At 44.8% G+C, this 19,161-nt stretch overlaps 1 protein-coding gene across 8 annotated transcripts in view; it reads right to left on the bottom strand.

Annotated features, from left to right (window-relative positions):
- Positions 1–19,161, bottom strand: part of DLG5 (discs large MAGUK scaffold protein 5) — a 159,975-nt gene that overhangs the window by 55,815 nt on the left and 84,999 nt on the right. For 5 of the 8 annotated variants that reach the window (XM_029059540.2, XM_029059542.1, XM_029059543.2 and 2 more), the window contains 5 exons: positions 16,187–16,355; positions 15,541–15,684; positions 14,567–14,750; positions 5,769–6,028; positions 4,080–4,392 (listed from right to left, as the gene is read on the bottom strand). In XM_029059540.2, the coding sequence (XP_028915373.1) occupies positions 4,080–4,392; positions 5,769–6,028; positions 14,567–14,750; positions 15,541–15,684; positions 16,187–16,355 (1,070 nt within the window). Of the gene's footprint in view, positions 1–636; positions 712–1,637; positions 1,869–4,079; positions 4,393–5,768; positions 6,029–14,566; positions 14,751–15,540; positions 15,685–16,186; positions 16,356–19,161 lie in introns of all 8 variants that reach the window. The other 3 variants (XM_039911554.1, XM_039911555.1, XM_039911556.1) reach the window with 2 other exon arrangements.

The raw sequence follows: 19,161 nt of genomic DNA, 5'->3' as shown, positions 1-19,161 counted from the left end.
TGGGCTATTGGAGAAAGCACAGGCCTGGGGTTAGAGGACCTGAGTTCGAACCCTGGCTCTGACAGCTGTCTGCTGTTTGACCTTAGGCAAATCACCTTAACTTCTCTGTGTCTCAGTTACCTCATCTGTAAATTGGGGATTAAGACCCTGAGCTCTATGTGAGACAGGCACTGTGTCCAACCCAACTACCTTGTATCTACCCCAGTGCTTAGTAGAGTGCTTGAGTGCTTAATAAACACCATTTTAAAATAAGTAAATAACAAACCTGTGCTTGCAATACCCAGCTTCTGGGAGTTGGGATAAGGTTAAGAAGAGAGAAAGGGGGTGGGGAGAGTTTTGGAAATTTTTTGCCCAGTTATTTCATGGGTAGGATTTTGTAATTTCTGCACTTTTTGTTTTTCTAAAACCTCCCTCTTCTCCAGTGAATAGGTGATTCCCATGAAGCTATGAAGTCCAACAGAAACAGTAACAGCACCTCTGCAGATTTCTGTGAAAAGTTCATGTCAGTGTGAACTGCAGAACAAAAGGCACATTAAAATACTTGGAACAAGACCACATTCAACATACATAGAAGGGGTTATGAGTGTTAAGATAGGTCACTCCTCCAGAGCCCGAGAAAAGCTTCAAGTTCTTTACCTTAAGCAGCAAACTTAGGGCACCCCTGGGTTTCTGAGGCCCCAGGATGACTTCCTTCATCTCTGGAACCCAGATCTAAGTGGAAAAATAATGACCTGTATCATGTCTAGTATTTTCCACTCTCTCTCTGACCTCTCCATCATCTGTAGGGATATGGGATGCTAACGAGAGCGGACCGAATAGAACGGTATCTCCCATTGAGGATTATATTCAGCAAATCCTTCAGGCTTTAAGTCCACACCTCAGTGTTGCTATCAAGCCAACATTTTTCCTTTAAATTAGAAGGCGTATTTTAAAGGACCTGCATATTTGGAAAATGGGTTCCTACGTTTCATTTTAGGGATAAAACATCAGGGACAGTTAAGAGGAAATGGCATTACGTGTTTGGATTTAATTGGTTTTTTAAAGGCACGTGAGCTGTTTATTCCTTCTTTAAACATTTGACACTGTTCCAAGCTAGAAACAGATTAGGGTAGAGGGAGAGAAGGAGGGAGGGAGGAAGAGGGGGAGGTAGAAGGAATATATTTTCTGTTCTGCAGCCGCAGAGGCAAGTAGACAAGCAGCATGGCCTAATGGAAAGAGCACAGGCCTGGTAGTCAGAGGACTTGGGTTCTAAGCCTGGCTCTGCCAATTGCTCGCTGTGTGACCTCGGGTAAATCACTTGCCTCAGTTCTCCTGTTCTTCCTCAGACTTAAACTGTGAGCCCCATGCAGGGCAGGGACTGTATCCAACCTAATTAACTTGTATCTATCCCAGTGCTTAGAACAATTTTTGACACATAGTAAGCACTTAACAAATACCCTGAATTAAAAAAAAATAGAATCCTTGTGGAAGTTATCCTTTGCCACCTCTCCTAAAATAGACCAGAGATGAAGTGGCCCCATTCACACACCATCCTCCAGAGCAGTGTCCCGGGGCCCAGGCGCATGCTGGGACCAGCTGGGATGACGCTCCCTCTGCATATTACAAAGGAAAAGCCACCTATGGAAAGCGGTGAGTACCTGCCGAGCTTGGTAATATTCCCTGAGCAGATGGTCTCTCTGGATGATAGCTTCTGTCCTCTCTTTCCTGGCAACATCTCTTTCTTCCTTTACTGTCTCTATATCTTTGCAAGCTTGATTAAGCTCCTTCTGGGCTTCCGCCTTGTCCTTCACTTCGTGGCAGTACTTTTCCAGTAACTCATTCCTCTCACAGATTGCTCGATCTCTTTCCACTAGAGCTGAGTTTAGCTCCTAAAACAAGACCCGTTATTTGCACGCTTATTAAAGTTACAGGAACAGAGTACAGAATCATGGTTGTGTTTTCTCCGGCTGAACTGGGAATCGGCATCTTAAATGTCCCAAAGGACGGGGCGTTCATTCTGCAAGAAGAAGTTATAGAATAGAGGGGAAAAGGTAACTTGGCCATTATCGCAGGGTAAAATCAAAGCCCAAATCCTTCCCAAGTGAGCAAAGCTGATGGTTGGAGTGCAGCAATATTCTCAGATGATGATCCCCAAAGATCTCAAGATGCCTGCACACCTTAGCTCGATGAAAGCAAGGGCTATAATAACATAGTTATTATTATTCGGTTGACCTGGAGGCAAGAGAGGGCTAGATTATTTCCCTTAGATCCAGATGTATGCTGGAGTATTTTAACCTTTCCCTGAGCCTGTTTCCGGAAACTCTGACTCGCCTTGGGCATCCTGGCAGCCAAATGGAAATTTCAAATGAAAGCACCAATCTAAGGATGGGCGGACTGGGCAGTAACCCGTTCCCCATGTGACTCCTGAGGCTTGACTCGAACTGGGAGGAAAGGAGGGGTCAATTCCCTAATGGCCATCTGCACCCGAGCCACAGGGTTTGTCTCGATATTCACCGTGCTTATCTTACGGTTTAACCTGCTGCCTCTGTGAGCAGCCAAAGCGCTCTCTAAGTTTTGGATGGGAACAGATCTGACTGTGCTGGGTCCCGAGGCCCAGTGGGATTCGGACCTACACGGACCAATTCTGGATAAGTATTGGGCCCAGGAAGAGAAGAGGAGAGGGGGAGGATTAAATTAAATATTATATTTGGTCAGTTATGTGGCAGCTGAATTTTGATTTGCTGTCGACTCTGTGTGGGGCTTGGTGTTCGTACTGTGATTCCGCCGCACAAAACACTCCAACTAATACAGGGATTTATGAGACGTTGGACATCATGAAGACACTGAAAAATGAATGCAGAGTAATATTGGAGAGCGTCAGAAATTCCAGTACAACACTAGGTGGAGCTACGCACACTAAGCAAAGTACGTTTCACAAATCCAGAAAACACTCAGAAAGGCCTGTTGGCGAAGGACTAATGGACAAATTACAGCAGGCAAAAGAGAAATCACTGGCTCTTTTCTAAACACTTTCCTTTTGCCTTTGGTCCCTTTCTTGAAAATCACAACTGGGTTGGGTGGATTCATTTGGGACAAAGGCAGGGACCGATCAACACCGGCACCTGGCCCATCCAAATGCCCAGCTTCCTACCATTTAAGCGTTTGGAATTGTCCCTCCAACTCTGGGAAGGGATGAGGCATGTAAAGAGGCACGTTTTTCCAAGGGGTTGGGCCAAGCATGTTGGGAAAACCCTGGACATGCATCCCACCTGCATCTGAGGTGGCTGCAAAGCAAGGGGCTTCTAAGCACCTCTGCACAAGCGAGACTGAAGCCAACCGCTCACATTTACAAAAGAACTTTTGGACAGAGCCCCCTCCCCTGCAAAAAATATTTTTAAATCCATTCTTGACAAATTGTATAATGCTGGAATGGAAAAAAAAAGCGTCAGTTTGGGCAACCTGATCCATTTGCATTTTAGCAGTGAACTTTAATGGTCATTCATGAGTTGTGTGAAGAGACCTTTAAAACTTCACTTCTAAAAGTGGTACTGGAGTCACATGTTAACTTTTAATCATGAAAGTCATTTGGCTTTTCCCCTTTAGTAGAGCATTATTGCAGCCTGCTTGAAACTTCTTGTTCCTTTTACCTGCTTATGTCCACAGCACCTAGAGTTGGAGCAGAAACACACACTTCACATTAACGTATGACATTGGCAGTGTCCCGCTGAAAGCACAATATAAAAGAGTCCCATTACTCCAAGCTAAACAAGACAGGAGAGGTATTTTTCCTTAAACATAACACCTCGGGGTTGTAACTGAATTAAACATGCATCTGATAATTCCTAAGCAGCATTTGGATCCTAAGTTACCTTAAATAAAGCTTACTTTTCGCTAAAAAGTCATCATGCGCTATCTCTCAGTGTGACAGGGAACACAGAGCAAAGCAACTCTTATAGAGCCCAGTATGAGAAACCGGCATTCTCAAAATGCAAAATCTCTTTTGGAAAATGGAATGCGTTCCATTCCCCGATAACTTTTGCCTCTGAACAGGGAACGGAAAAGCAAGAAAGTCCCCACTAATCCTTAAAAACCCCATTTACCTGTCTCAAAGCCTCCATCTCTTCACTGGCCACTCTTTTCTCAGAGGAAGTGTTTTTCAGCTTTGACTCTGCCAGTTCCAATTCAGTCTGGAGTTTGTCTACCTCCTTGATGACCTGGTCTCTCTCACTCATGATGAGCCGGTATTCGTTGAATACAGAGTCCCTCTCCTCCTTGTACTTCTCCGCATCCTTGACGGCCTTCAGCTGCATGGTCTTAAACCGGGTCACCTCTGACTGGAGACGCTCCATCTCCCTCTGCAGCTCTTTGTTCTGAGAGGTCACCTTGTTCAGTTCTTGCTGGACAGACTCAAACCTGAACGAGAAAGAAAGAATGAACGGGGTGGCCCATTTTGCTCGCATTTTGTTGCTGTTTTTCAATGCCTCCAATTTGGGGTTCCCAGATGTTCATATATGCCTGATTGCTCCGTGGCATTTTCTCTGAAAAATCTATGGGGAGGGGACACTTAAAACTGTCCCAAATCTGGGTCACACGAGTTCCATTTCTCTGAAGGAATGAAAGATGGCTGACAACAAGACTGCCACCTGTAATATTAATAATAATTGTGGTATCTGTTAAGCTCTTACTGTATTGCAGGCACTGTACTAAGTGCTGAGGTGGAAACAAGCTAATTGGGTTGGACATAGTCTCTATCCCTCATGGGGCTACTGGCCTCAGGCCCATTTTGCAGATGAGGTAACTGAGGCACAGAGAAGTGAAGTAACTTGCCCATGGTCACACAGCATAAAGGTAGCAAAGCCAGGATTAGAACCCACAACCTTCTGACTCCCAGGCCTGTGCTCCATCCACTATGCCATGCCTGTCCTCTGAAATGAAATCTGGCAACTTTAATGTAACCCCACCAGGTAGCGACTACAAGTCATTTCCCCAAATAGGGAACCAGAGTCAGCTCCCTTGTAGCTGGGATCATCTTGGGTTCTACTTCCCAGAACTGAGGGCTAATTAAGGTCCAGCTAGGTGGCCCTGAGAACTAGACGCTCACTTCAACCAAAGTCTGAGTCTTCCCTCTTGAACTTCCTCAAGTCACCCTTGACAGATGTGGATTACCCAGGGAGCGTTGGTACAATACAGATCAAACTCAGAAGTGAGCTGGGGAGATTTCTTAAGAATATGAATACCGACAGATCAGGGACTGGGTCTCTTTGATTGGAACCCAAGCGCTTAGTACAGTGCTCTGCACACAGTAAGCGCTCAATAAATACGATCGAATGAATTAGCATTTGAAGATTTTTTTAAAAACTAGATGTTTTTAGAAAATATGAGTTTGCTTCTAAAAAAACTAACCCTAGAACAGTTTGATTCTCACAATTCACAGTGTGAGAAGGCTGAAGTGTCTAAAGTTCTTTTTAAAAAACACAGAAAATGATGGGTGCAGACCCTTCAAAAAATATCACCTTCAAGAAAAACACATCCTAACCAACCAATGTGGCCACAAGGGTAGAGAAGCTCATATGACTTAGTTTGACGCACATCAGAGAGCAGATTTTTCTATCCAGCCTCATGCCCAAGTGTTCCAGGGTGAGATACAGTGGACTAGGACGAGGGGTGACGAATGTTCATCGTACCCTCTGGGACAAATACAAGTGACTTGGCCTCCAAAATCCCATTAAACCTTACTCACGAGAACCTCTCTCCTCTTCCATGGATACCTCCCCCTGAACAGGCCCTACCTCCTCAGAGATGAAGAGTACTGCTGTTGGAAATGGATGGCCGAGTCCCTCTGCTTCATCAGCATATCGATCTGTTTCTGAAGGCGACGGTTCTCCTCCTCCGCCTGCTCCAGCCGACTCAGGTCGGTGTTGTGGTGGGCAGTTTTCTCATTGTACCGCTTCCTTAAAGCATCGTATTCCTTCTTCACCCCCTCCAGCTTGTCCATGGCTGTATCGTAGAGTTTATTGAGGATCTCCGATGAGCCATTCTGCTTCATCACCTACAGTCACCACAATTGATATTTACTGACTGTCCACACGTTGCTGCATTTTGCTAAATGCTACTGGAAAGAGGGGTTTACAAAAGTGGAGATGTTGCCCATAGAGGTGATGATCCTTGCCCTCAAGATGCTTAAAGTCACATTTTGCAGAAAGCCCCCTGATGCAAAAGAAGTAAACAAAGTGCCTAGAACTGCCAGCTAGCAACAGCAGAAGGCACCTTAATCTTCCCTTGCCTGGTGGGTATGTGTCTACCTACTCTGAGCTACTGTACTCTCCCACATGCTTAGTACAGTGCTCTGTATGGGTTAACTGCTCAATAAATATGACACTAATTGATCTTACAGCACTTCGTTGTTTTAAGTAGCCATTTGGGCCACTTGCAGGTCTTGTCAATCCACCAAAACTCTACCCGGATTCCAATCCAGAAAGAAATGTAGTCTGGTCCGAGTGTTGTCCATGCCTATCGATTTACTAGTTCCCACATGATGGCAGTCTTGGATATACCTGATCCAACCACCCTTCCTAGTTTTGACTTCTGCACCATTCCAACTGCAATAAAGCTTTAATTTTTCTTTAAAATGAGAAAAAGTTTTAAACTGGCCTCAAACTAGATTGTTCGCTATGATTCATGCATAGAATCCCCTTCCCATCCCCTCAGCACTGTACTCGTCCGCTCAACTGTATATATTTTCATTACCCTATTTATTTTGTTAATGAAATGTGCATCGCCTTGATTCTATTTAGTTGCCATTGTTTTTATGAGATGTTCTTCCCCTTGACTCTATTTATTGCCATTGTTCTTGTCTGTCCATCTCCCCCGATTAGACTGTAAACCCGGCAAACGGCAGGGACTGTCTCTATCTGTTGCCGACTTGTTCATTCCAAGCACTTAGTACAGTGCTCTGCACATAGTAAGCGCTCAATAAATACTATTGAATGAATGGATATTCTCATTCACAAGTCACCCAAAAGAACATGAATAACTGGAATCTGTCCAAAGCGCTAGGCTAAAAGGCGATACCTCAGAAATTGAAATCCACATTTGGGTTCCTTTAACCTTAATTGGATAATATGGTACAAAAGCCACCATTATTTGAGACACTTGGATCTAGGCCAAATGTCACTCTGGAGGAAGCAAAGCATTTAATCATCACCATGATGGATGTCAGGCAAAGAAGCAATTAGATTGAAAGGACAGCAGCAAGGCTCTCTGGAAAACACTGCAATCCTTTCCGATCCTAAACCTGCTTCCTCTAATGCAGTGTCCCAACATGAGGAACAAAATCGAGCAATTTGCAAAGTATCTGATGCCTAATTTCAATTTGGCAAGGAGTCACGGGATGACACGGAGAAGGACAATATGAAAGAAGAGCTCAACAACAACCTCGGATTCCCAGCTTGCCCAAATTTCCACAAGCTGATGGAAAGGTCAGATGGACTGCAAAGTGGACTAAGAAAAGTTTCCTGCTTTCAGGCCACACTGTAGGTATGGAGATACTGCTTCTTATAAAAATAGAAAAGAAATGGGGACTAAGACTGTGAGGCCCAAAGGGTACAGGGACTGTGTCCAGCCCGACTATCTTGTATCTACCCCAGCATGTAGTACAGTGCCTGGCACATAGTAAGCACTTACCAAACACCATTGAAAAAAAATAAGACAAAGGGTCAGAGCCTGGGGGAAACTGAGGCACTAAGGGGCTAGATGTCAGGACTGGGGAAGCAGTGTGGTATAATGGATAGAGCATGGGCCCGGGAGGCAAAGGACCTGAGTTCCAATCCCATCTCTGCCACCTATTTGCTGTATGACCTTGTGCAAGTCACTTTTAACTTCTCTATACCTCAATTACCTCATCTGTAAAATGGGGACTGAATCCTTCTCCCTTCAATTTAGACTGTGAGTCCCATGTGGGACAGGTACTGTGCCCTACCTGATTATCTTCAATCTACCCCAGCACATAAACCAGTGCTTGAAATCCACTTCCACGGTAAGTAAGTGCTCAAATACATAAAAATAAAGACTGCTCCAGAATCATTCATCATCAACTCAGGTGCTCCAGGGTCACAGGAGAGAAAGAGAGAAACGGAGAGACACCAGTAAAAGCCACAATAATTGTGGTATTTGTTACACGCTATGTACCAGGCACTGTACTAAGTACTGGAGTGGATACAAACAAATTGGGTCGAACACAGTCCCTGACCCACACGGGGCTCACAGTTTCAATCCCCAGATGAGCTAACAGAGGCATTAAGGTCAGGAGGAGCCCAGCATCTCTGCCCTGTAGCAAGATCAATGGCCCTTTGAGCTGAAACCAGATGCAAATACTGGAGGGGAAAAATCAATCAACCAATCAATCGTATTTATTGAGCTTTTACCGTATGTCTATACGTAAAGCACTTTAATAAGTGCTTGGGAGAGTACAATGTAACAGAGTTGGTAGGCATGTTCCCTGCCTAAAACAGACTTACAGGCTACAGGGGTAGATGGACATTAATATAAATAAATTACGGATACATACTTAAGTGCTTTGGGGCTGTGGGAGAGGTGAATGAAGGGTGTGAATCCAAATGCAAGGGCAACAAGAAAGGAGTGGGAGAAGAAGAAATGAGAGCTTAATTGGGGAAAGCCTCTTGGAGGAGAAGACAATATTATCTCCTCCAACAAAAGGCTCCCAAAGTCTGATTATATGACTTAAAAGAAATCCACTTTTCCCTTCCAGTCCAGATCCTACTACAGAATGAACACGGGCAAATCCCCCAAGCAAGCACCCAATGAACTAACCCCTATTTACCTAGCACTAAACTCTTCAAGTTGACAAGGCAGGAAGTGGGCAAAAAAACCTTGTTTGTGGAGCTTATGTTGACCTTTCACCTTAGGCCTGTGGAGGAGCTGTACTGTTGGCATAGACCTTGATGGGGAAGCCCCACATTAAGATTGAAGGTTTACAGGGAAGTAAAGCAAACCACCTGCTCAGCTGGCTTCTCCTTGTTGTTTACTTTCTTTGCAACAAAGCAGTGGAACATTCAATGTTGTTTTCTAGCATTTTCCCGGCCTAATTTTTCTAGTTTCCCACTAAGTGGGGCAGGAGAGAGGAAACCCCAGTTTGATGAGAAGGCAGCTGATTTCATAGTTTATAGATACCTATTTCTTCACTCCAGTGAGCTCTGCTTTTTGAATTAAAATTTAGAAGCATTTATCAACAAAAAAATTCCTTTAATTGAACAGACTTTATGACTTTAAATAATCAAAGGTAATTCAATCATCCCGTTGCTAATCTTTAAGCTTCAAAGGGACTAAATGTGAAGGAATAAGGGGGAAGAAATCTTGGTGGGGGAGAGGAAGGGGGAGTGGTCAGTGTGCATCTTTGCACACATTCGTTTATTCAATCATATTTATTGAGCGCTTACTGTATGCAAAGCACTGTACTAAGACCTTGGGAGAGTAACGATATATCAGGAAACAGACACATTCCCTACCCCAAATGAGCTTACAGTCTAGGAGGGGAGACGGACATTAATATAAACAAATGAATTATAGATATCAATCAGTAGTATTTATTGAGCGCTTACTATGCAAAGAGCACAGTACTAAGCACTTGGCAATGTACTAAGCACATACAGAAGTACTAGAGGCTAAGGGAGGGGTGAATAAAGGGAGCAAATTCAACTGCAAAAATGATGCAGAAGGGAGTGGGAGAAGAAAAAATGAAGGCTTAGTCTGGGAAGACCTCTTGGAGTAGAGGTGCCTTCAATAAGGCTCTGGTTTGAATAAAAAAAACTCTAATAGGCAGATAATTATACGATCCCTGTAGTTTTAAAAGTTTTAAAACCCTTGTTAGAAAAACACTTAGAATGACAACTGCAGCAACTCAGCACTCCTTTTACCTGGTATCGATGAATATTCAAATATCGAATTGCCGATTGGTTTCCCACTTCCCCCACCTTCAAGAGTAGCATCTACCTAACTTCCTTTTAGATAAAACAGTAGACTGCCAAATTTTTACATTCAAAACTTATCGGAACACACAAAGTTTAATCAATATCAAGTATTTACTGAGCACTTTCAGTATTGAGACCTTGCAAGAGTATTCTAGAATAAGTAGACAAGTCCTGCAACATTCAAGTACTTTCCATCACCTGACCCTCTATAAGGAGCTGAGAGGTTATACTCTCTTCTAACCTAAGCTCAACTTCAAATTTCCTCCCTCAGTAATCAACTGCAGTGGGGGGTTTTTTCCCCTTTGGTACAAATTTCCTCTCTCTGGGTCTAAATCCAACCATCTGGCAGGGGATCACCACTCATGAAGGCAGGGAAGTCTGGGAGTGGGAAAGCGGGATCAGAATGGATGTATGAGCCAGGGATTGACGGTTGGCAACGCGAAGCCTGACCAGGTCTGGTGAAGGAACTATAGCTGCCCAGTGTTAACAAAAAAGGCAATCCAAAAAGGGAAGAGTTCAGAGGAGACCTTGAGCAGCTTCGAAGGAGCTGGGGTACAAGAAGGCAGCCAAGGGGGGCAGTTATTAAAAATACCAAGAAAATGCTGGGGATAGAAAGAAAAATAAGAAAGCCTGTCTCTACTGAAAACCATGGAATGGTGTACCATCTTGGTGGGTATATCTTTTGCCAGAGCAGAATTGTCAAAAAAGGACAACTGAGATGGTTGGAAGCTGTAGTCACTTCATTCTAGTATTGGTATGAAAAGACTAGGAAATTTCAGATGGCAAAGACAAAGGATGACGAGAAGCTTAAGGGAAATGAACAAAATCAAGAAAGCTGTGGCCAGGACCATTACAAAATTACCGAATCCGACAACATAAGGACTGATGACATCCACTGAGGCTTGGAAGTGGAAATATTCATTCATTTATTCAATCATATTTAATGAGCACTTACTGTGTGCACAGCACTGAACTAAGTGCTTGGGAAGTACAATTTAGCAACAGATAGACATAATCCCTGCTCATAATGGGCTCACAATCATGTGCATCAAAGAAGAAAAGATGTTAAAATCCTCACCCATTTCTTTTGCCAGTTGTCAGTCCATCGTACTTACTGAATGCTTACTGTACACAGCACTGTACTAAATGCTTGGGAGAGTACAATATAATGATAAACAGATTCCCCGCTCATAACGAGCATACAGTATAGAGGGGGAGACAGACATTAAATAAATTACAGATGTGCACATAAATGTTGTGGGGCTGGGAGGGGGGAAATAAAGGGAGGAGGTTAACGCAGAAGGGAGTGAAAGAGGAAAGGAGGGCTTTGTCTGGGAAGGCCTCTTGGAGGAGATGTGCCTTCAATAAAGCTTTGAAGGTGGGGAGGGTAACTGTCAGTCAGATATGAGGAAGGAGGGTGTTCCAGGCCAGAGGCAGGATGCTGGTAAGGGGCCTGCAGCGAATTCTTACAAAAGACATCTCTGTGCCAAAGCATATTCATCTGCTCTAGACTGTAAGCTCGTGTGGGCAGAGAGTGTATCTACCAAGTCTATCATTTTGTACTCTCCACAGTGGGCTGCGCACAGGAAGTGCTAAACACTTACGACTAATTGACTGCTCTAGTGATAAAAATAACCATGCTCCGTGGCCTTTTAAGGGGGAAATTTAAAACTAATTAAGGCTAGTTTGGGGGGAAAAAAAGTGCTTTCATTCTCTTAGGGTGAAATTAGTCTCAGCGGGCTTCTGAAAGTAACCTCTCCACCTCAACTGCTTGAGAAACAACAGAGTCCTCTCCTGGGTTTGGTAAGTACAATCTACAAGGACAAAGTCACTACTTATTGCTGGATAACGTATCTGAGGAAATAGGTACCATCCATCAGTTGATAATAGGTATTGAGCACCTGAGTACAGAGACACTATGAAATACACTGGAGAGGGTAACAGCATGAAGACACTATGCCTGCCCTCAAGGAACTCACAGTTGACTGGAGAAGGCCTATATTATTTAGTTTCTCAGACTGAGCGAGCATCTGTCACTAAATCGGAATGCTGAAAGAGGTCTCATTCAGTCCTCATCACTACACGCAAGCTAAAGTTCTAAATCAAGACATTAAGATGTCACTGAATTGTATTCCCTTGGCTGAATAGATCCAGCCAGATGTGTGCCTAAGTCTCAGATCACAGAGAGGAAAATTGTTTCTGGAATTAGATGTTTCCATTCAAGCCAATGCCTGTAAAGGAGTACTCTGATCAGCATTAATACAAAGTGGGAAAACAGCCTTGTGGAGAGAAACAAAAAAGCATTTCCGGACCTGTAAGCATATCACTGGCTCCACCCCACATTCATCAATAACACCTTCTTTCAACCTGCTAAACACACCCTACCCCTCCTGTTTTCCATGTCACTAGCCTGAGGGAACACAACCACTTGCTTCAGAGGAGACATTTTCTGGCAAGAGATAGAATTCCTTGCCCACTTCACAGCACTCATTTTATATATGTATGTGTGTGTGTGCGTGTATACATATCCTAGGCTAACTGGATAACTAGAGCAGGTACCTTTTTTAGACACCATCCATATGTGGCTTAATGCTTAATTACACTGTGGTATATCGGAGCCTGCAAGTTTCAATCTTCTCTCTGGCACTAAGGCTGAAATGTCACTTAGGGCAAACCTCTTTATTTCACTATGCCTCACTCAGTTAAGTGTGAGAGAAGGAGGTATTAATACTCAGCAAATGTTTTGGGCTACCTAAATGCTAAATTCAGGATAATTTTATTCTTATCCATATATATTAAATATCTCTATTACAAATAATGATAATTATGGCAATTATTAAGCATTTTACCATGTGTCAAGCACTACAGTGCTGGGGTAGATTCAGGTTAATAAGGTCAGACACAGTTCCTGTTCCAAATGGAACTCACAGTCTAAGTAGGAGGGAACAGTTTTTGTTTCCCCATTTTATAGGTTAGGAAAATGAGGCACAAAGAAGTTAAGTGACCTGCCCAAGGTCACACAGCAGGCAAGTATTAGTGCCAAAATTAAGGCCAGGTCCACTGACTGCCAGACCTGTGCTCTTTTCACTAGGCCAGGCTGCTTCCCTTCTACCACCCAAAGGCATTTTCATATGTGTGTGTGTGTGTGTGTATATATATAAATATATATATAGTAGTACTACAAACTATATTTATATATACTACAAACTGTAAGCTCACTGTGGGCAACAAATGGGTCTACCACCTCTATTATATTGTACTCTTCCAAGTGCTCAGTATAGTGCTCTGCACAAGGTAAGTGCTTGATAACTACAATTGATATATAGGTACAGAGTTTGTGGAAATAAAGTTGAGGGCCTTGGATTCTCAATTTGGCACTGCCTCTTCTGTATGATTTTAGGCAAATCACCAACTCTCTTCCCTCTATTTCTCTCTCTAATGTAAAGTGGGGATAATTATAAGGGCAACTAATTCACAGGACTGTTGAGTGGGCAAATGAGATCACAGGTATGAACAAGCTTTTTTTTAAAAAAAAAAAAATGGTATTTGTTACATGTGCCAGGCATTGTACTAAGCATTGGGGGTAGATAAAAGCTAATCACATTGTCACAGTCCATGTTTCACAAGCTGCTCACTGTCTTAATTCCTGCTTTACAGCTGAGGTAACTGAGGCACAGAGAATTTAAATGCCTCATCCAAGGTGACACAGCAGACACATGGTGGGGTCAGCATTACAACGCAGATCTTTCAGACTCCCATGCCCTATCCACTGGGCCACACTAAATTGCTATATAGACTCAATAGTTTTTTCATCATCTCACTCAACCACAAAACTGATTCTCTTCCCCTCTTCAAAACCCTACTTAAAACTCACCTCCTCCAAGAGGCCTTCCCAGACTGAGCTCCTCTTCTCCCTCTACTCCCTCTACCACCCCCCCTTCACCTCTCCAGCTAAACCCTCTTTTCCCCCTTTCCCTCTGCTCCTCCCCCTCTGCCTTCCCAACCCCTCAGCACTGTACTCGTCCGCTCAACTGTATATATTTCCATTACCCTATTTATTTTGTTAATAAAATGTACATTGCCTTGATTCTATTTAGTTGCCATTGTTTTTATGAGATGTTCTTCCCCTCGACTCTATTTATTGCCATTGTTCTTGTCTGTCCGTCTCCCCCAATTAGACTGTAAGCCCGTCAAACGGCAGGGACTGTATCTGTTGCCGACTTGTTCATTCCAAGCGCTTAATACAGTGCTCTGCACATAGTAAGTGCTCAATAAATACTATTGAATGAATGAATGAAAACATACCTGTGATGAGCAAAGAATCATATCCATTTTTCAGATAGAATACCTGAGGTTCAGAGAGCTAAACTACTTGGTTAACACCAAATAGGAGAGAATCAAGTTTTAACTTGCAACCTGAGAACTCTGATTTGATCACTGGAGCTTCATTCCCTCTAGAATTATGATCAACACACAGCAGGATCTAACCCAAATGCACACAGCATCTTCCTTCAACTGCAGTGATAAGCCTGTTTCTTTGAGCTCCCAACAGCCGCTGCATCTCCCCGTCTCATTCTTTCTATGAGAAACTTCCCATCTACCTGTTGCTGCTGGACCCGGAGGTCAGCAATCTCCTTCTGATCTTCCTCGTGGAGCCTTTTCATCTCCTCACAGGACTGCTGCAGGTGATTGTGCTCTCGGATCAGCTGGGCATTCTCTCGCTTCAGGGCATCCGCGTCCTCCTTCAGCTGGGACTGATCGCTCAAGAGACGGCTATGCAGCGTGCTGAAACACCACCACAGAGAAAAGGGCTTGAGGACTGTTTACCTGGGAACTTACTCCTAGGCCCTCCCCACCCGCTCCGAGCTACTCATTCAAAGACCTCCATTTCACCCAAAAACCTGCATCACGACCCAAACCTGACGCTGGGATGGCAAGGAGGGGAGGGAAGGGGGATGAGGAGAGGAGAAACCAATAGCGAGACGTCTGCTGAGTTCAAGGCAACACCTTAAGCAGCCCAAGTCAGATTCTAGCAACTTAAGAAATGTGCGCACCTGCCCCCATTTCTCTTCCCTTTTATTGTCACATAAAATTAGCAATATTCCAGAAGACAGAAGAACTGGAAAATGTGGGGACACGCCTGATACCTCCCCTGGCTTATATGTGGCACCTCAAAATCATGAGGGACCAGAGATCCTCACTACAGAGGCCAGCATGAAACTAAGTGAGTTTGCAGTTCTTCAGCTTAAAGGCCAGGTCAAACTGGGCTTTGTAGAAGGCCAGATTGATTGATTCAGCCTAGGTGTAGACGTATTTCTTTTTTTTTTAGGACTGCTTACAATAGATAGGGCCTCACAGCATAGTGCATGGACCACTTGTTGCCTGCCTGGTATTTTTACCCATGCCCAGTTGGCTGGCAGTCCACTGGAGCATTCATGTAGACATGAACATGCCACATGCACATAGGCAAAATTCCTCCGGCCCTCTTTCCAGCCTTAACAAACCTCTGCCGGGTTAAGCTTAGGCCAGAGATTTTCATCCCACACTAGGCTCCCCCTCACTAGGCTTCACTTACTGATAGAAGTCTGCTTCTTTGACTGCTTCCTCACATCTCTTCAGGGTCTTGGTGTGTTGATTCTGGAGAGACTGAAGGTCCGACATGGCCTTCACACACTGGATCTTCAGCCTTTCGTAGTCGTGACTTGGTTTGGGGCTGGGCCTTTCACAGAAGGGAAAACACAGCAGCCGTTACCCACCCAGAGGACACAGCAAAGTAGTGACAACACAGTTCTGCTGACGGATCATGAAGTTCAGATTTATTCCTCTTTCTCTCAAGTACTAATCATGGCATTAGGAACCAAGGCCTCCTTGGAGCTGACCAGGAAACCCACAGAGGGGTGTGATTTGTGCAAATGTAAACAGGTTTTAAGCTTGCTCTATCAGCAGCCAAGGTCACCCAGCAGATCCATTTCACCATGCTGCTTCTCCACTGTGAGCTCGCTCTGGACAGAGAATGAGTCTGTTGTTATATTGTACTCTCCAAGGTGCTTAGTGAAGTGCTTTGCACACAGTAAGCGCTCAACGACTGAGTGAATACCTTGGACGATCTGCATATCAGCCAATAGGGTGCAAGACCTGCGTCCCATGCACAGTCTGGGTCGCACCCGCCAGAGGGCAAGAAGTATTCCATCAAAGGTCACTAGCAACAGCGTCACTTCTACCTGCAGTCGTCAAAAGTCGAGCCAGGAGATGACAGGGCCAGGCGCTTCCGCAGTTCGTCCCTCTCGCGGGTCACTTGCCGCAGCTGAAACAAAATAGTCTCCAGTTTCTCACTCATCTGCCTGGTGTCTACGATCACCGGTGGTGGGGATGATGCTTTGCCAGTTGTGCCTGGTGGGAACACAGTCTGAAATCAGAGATCATGTCAGCCTAACGATAAACCCCACTGCCCATCCGGACAGGCGCCCCTCTCCATGACTTCGCATCCTCGCGACTACCAGACTGCTCGGATGGGGTAGGCCATTTTGAAACAGACTCAAACAAATGTACATGGCTTTATCGGCATGGGTCTGTCGAGGCAGATGTTAGTCTGGAGCAGGACATCGGTGATAGAACGGGAGTGGTTAGGGAAAGCACATGCATAACGAGGCAGTGTTCTCTGCATTAGCTCTTGGCAAAAGTTGGTTTCTGAGCAGGCCATTAATAGAGGAAGGCTGGATCTGAAGGTCTATGTTTATCAGTCTTGAACACAATCAATTCCCCGGAAAGATGTCCTCGAGTCCTAAACAGTAAGAGCGATACAGTCTGGTTTACTGACAAGTTTCCCTTTCACCAACGTAATCTGTCCAAGTCGGTCCGGGGATCGAGTGGCTTTCGGCTGGTACGTTCGTGTTCGTGTTTCCTGTTCTAGTGAAGGAATTTCCCCCTCTGCTCTAACTGAACTCTGTGAATTCTGGAGAAAAAACCTCTTCCCACCTCTTTCTCAAGGCTCTAGGCCAGGGAATACTTTATTTCTGAAAATCTGCCAGTGAGGCGATGAGGTTCCCTGAAATTCAGCTGTTTTTAGAGAGAGGGCAAGGTGAAGCTAACAGCTGTTTCAAGTTCTACCTGGTAGCATTTCCCTAGATGGACCAATGTCTGCTCAAGCTTGCACCCACAGGTTCAGGGTATTTTTGATGCAATCAAGGCACAATGAGGGGAGGGAGGAGGGGGAAAAGAGATGTGGAGAACTAGTTACTAGAGTCAGAATTCTCTGTCATGAATGTATGATATCTGTCTTGTACAATCCCAAAACAAGGAGGGACAGAATGCAAATATCGTCTCCATCTCAGTATGCCACCAAAGGCCGCTTTCTGCTTTACATTTCTTTCTGCCCAAAACGCTCATATTTTCCACAAAACTAAAGACATTGTCTGTACTCTCATGTATTATGTTCCTTGCACGTGAAGCAGGCAACACCAGCTCAAGGAAGAAATTCCATTTTCCTTCATTTCCCTTGAAGGAGGCTTTCCAACCAAATGTCCATTTCATCTGACAATTTGATGGAACAGGGAGGAAAAGAACCTCAATCTGACTCTATATTCTCTTTCCACCTGACTGCCTCCTTTCCATTACAGCATTTCCCTTCTGGTTTTGAACCAATGACATTTGTTTTAACATGCCCATGCCCACGGGCTAAAGTTCTGTTCTCTAACCTCCTTCCAGTATCTCACCGGCTCTTTCAGACTAACTGGAACTGTCAGAATGCATCGATGGGGAGAACTGCCAGCTGAGCCCAGTTCCATATATCTAGGTGGCACAACCTGCTTGGCTTGCTCATCGCCCCGCATCCTCAGGACCAGTAGGAAGGTGATTCATCGATTCCCACCTGCCTCCCGGGCTCTGGGGCTCTGTCTTGAAACCCAAAATTCAGTCATCCGAGTAAACGGCGCATTTGGGGAGCCACCGGAATTCTGAGAAGCAGCGTGGCCAAATGGATAGAGCAGAGAACAGCCAGGAGACCAGAGTACTAATCTTGGCTCCGTCTTTTGCCTCCTGGGAAGCTGAGGGCAAGTCACGGAACTTCTCTGGGCCTCTGTTTTCTCATCTGTTAAACAGCGATTCAGTATCTGTTCTTCCCTCCCCTGAGACTGCACCCAGTGTGGAATGGGGACTGTGTCCGATCTAATTATCCTGCATTTCCTCCAGCGCTTAGCATATAATAAGTGCTTACCAAATACCTCATTATTATTAGTAGCCATAGCAGTAGTCATGGTGATGATGATGGTTTTTGTTAAGCGTTTGTTATGTGCCAAACACTCCCCTAAGAGATGGGGGAGATACAAGGTTATCAGGTTGTCCCAAGTGGAGCTCACGGTCTTAATCCCCATTTTACAGATGAGGGAGCTGAGGCACAGAGAAGTGAAGAGACTTGCCCAACGTCACACAGCTGACAAGTGGCAGAGCCAGGATTAGAATCCACAACCTCTGACTCCTGAGCCCGTGCTCTTTCCACTGAGCCACAAAGAAGTATAATCATCATCATTGTAAGCAATGTGGCCTAGTGGATAGAGCACAAGCCCGGGAGTCTGTTGTCGGGATCCTGCCGGACGGCTGACCCGACTGTACTGGGCACGAGAGCCTCGCTTCCCCAGAGGACCAGCGTCCAAAAAAGTGCCGGCTGGTCCTCTGCCAGACTCGCGATGACCCCGTCGTCATTATTGGCCCTCCACTTCATCGCATGGCCTAGTAGCAGGAGCACAGGCTTGGGAGTCAGAGGACACGGGTTCTAATCCCGCCACTCATCTGCTGTGTGACCTTGGGCAAGTGATTTCGCTTCTCTGGGCCTCAGTTCCCTCAGCTGGAAAATGGGGAGTCAGATTGTAAGCCCCACATGGGTTAACCTGATTACTTTGAATCTACTCCAGTGCTCAGAACAGTGCTTGGCTCAGTAAGCGCTTAACAAATACCATCGTTTAACAAGCCCCCAGCTCTCCTCTTCCCCCACTCCCTTCTGTACCATTCTTACTTGCTCCTTCATTCATTCTTCCTCCCATCCCCACTGCACATACATATATATCTGTAATTTGCTTATTTACCTATTTATATTAATGTCTGTCTCCCCCTCTAGACTGTGAGCTCATGTGGGCAGGAATATGTCTGTTTGTTGTCATATTTTACTCTCCCAAGCACTTAATACTGCTTTGCACACAGTAAG

This window comes from Ornithorhynchus anatinus, chromosome 3, assembly GCF_004115215.2.
Source record: "Ornithorhynchus anatinus isolate Pmale09 chromosome 3, mOrnAna1.pri.v4, whole genome shotgun sequence".
NCBI lineage: Eukaryota > Metazoa > Chordata > Mammalia > Monotremata > Ornithorhynchidae > Ornithorhynchus > Ornithorhynchus anatinus.
This window is presented reverse-complemented; position numbering and strand designations above follow the sequence as displayed.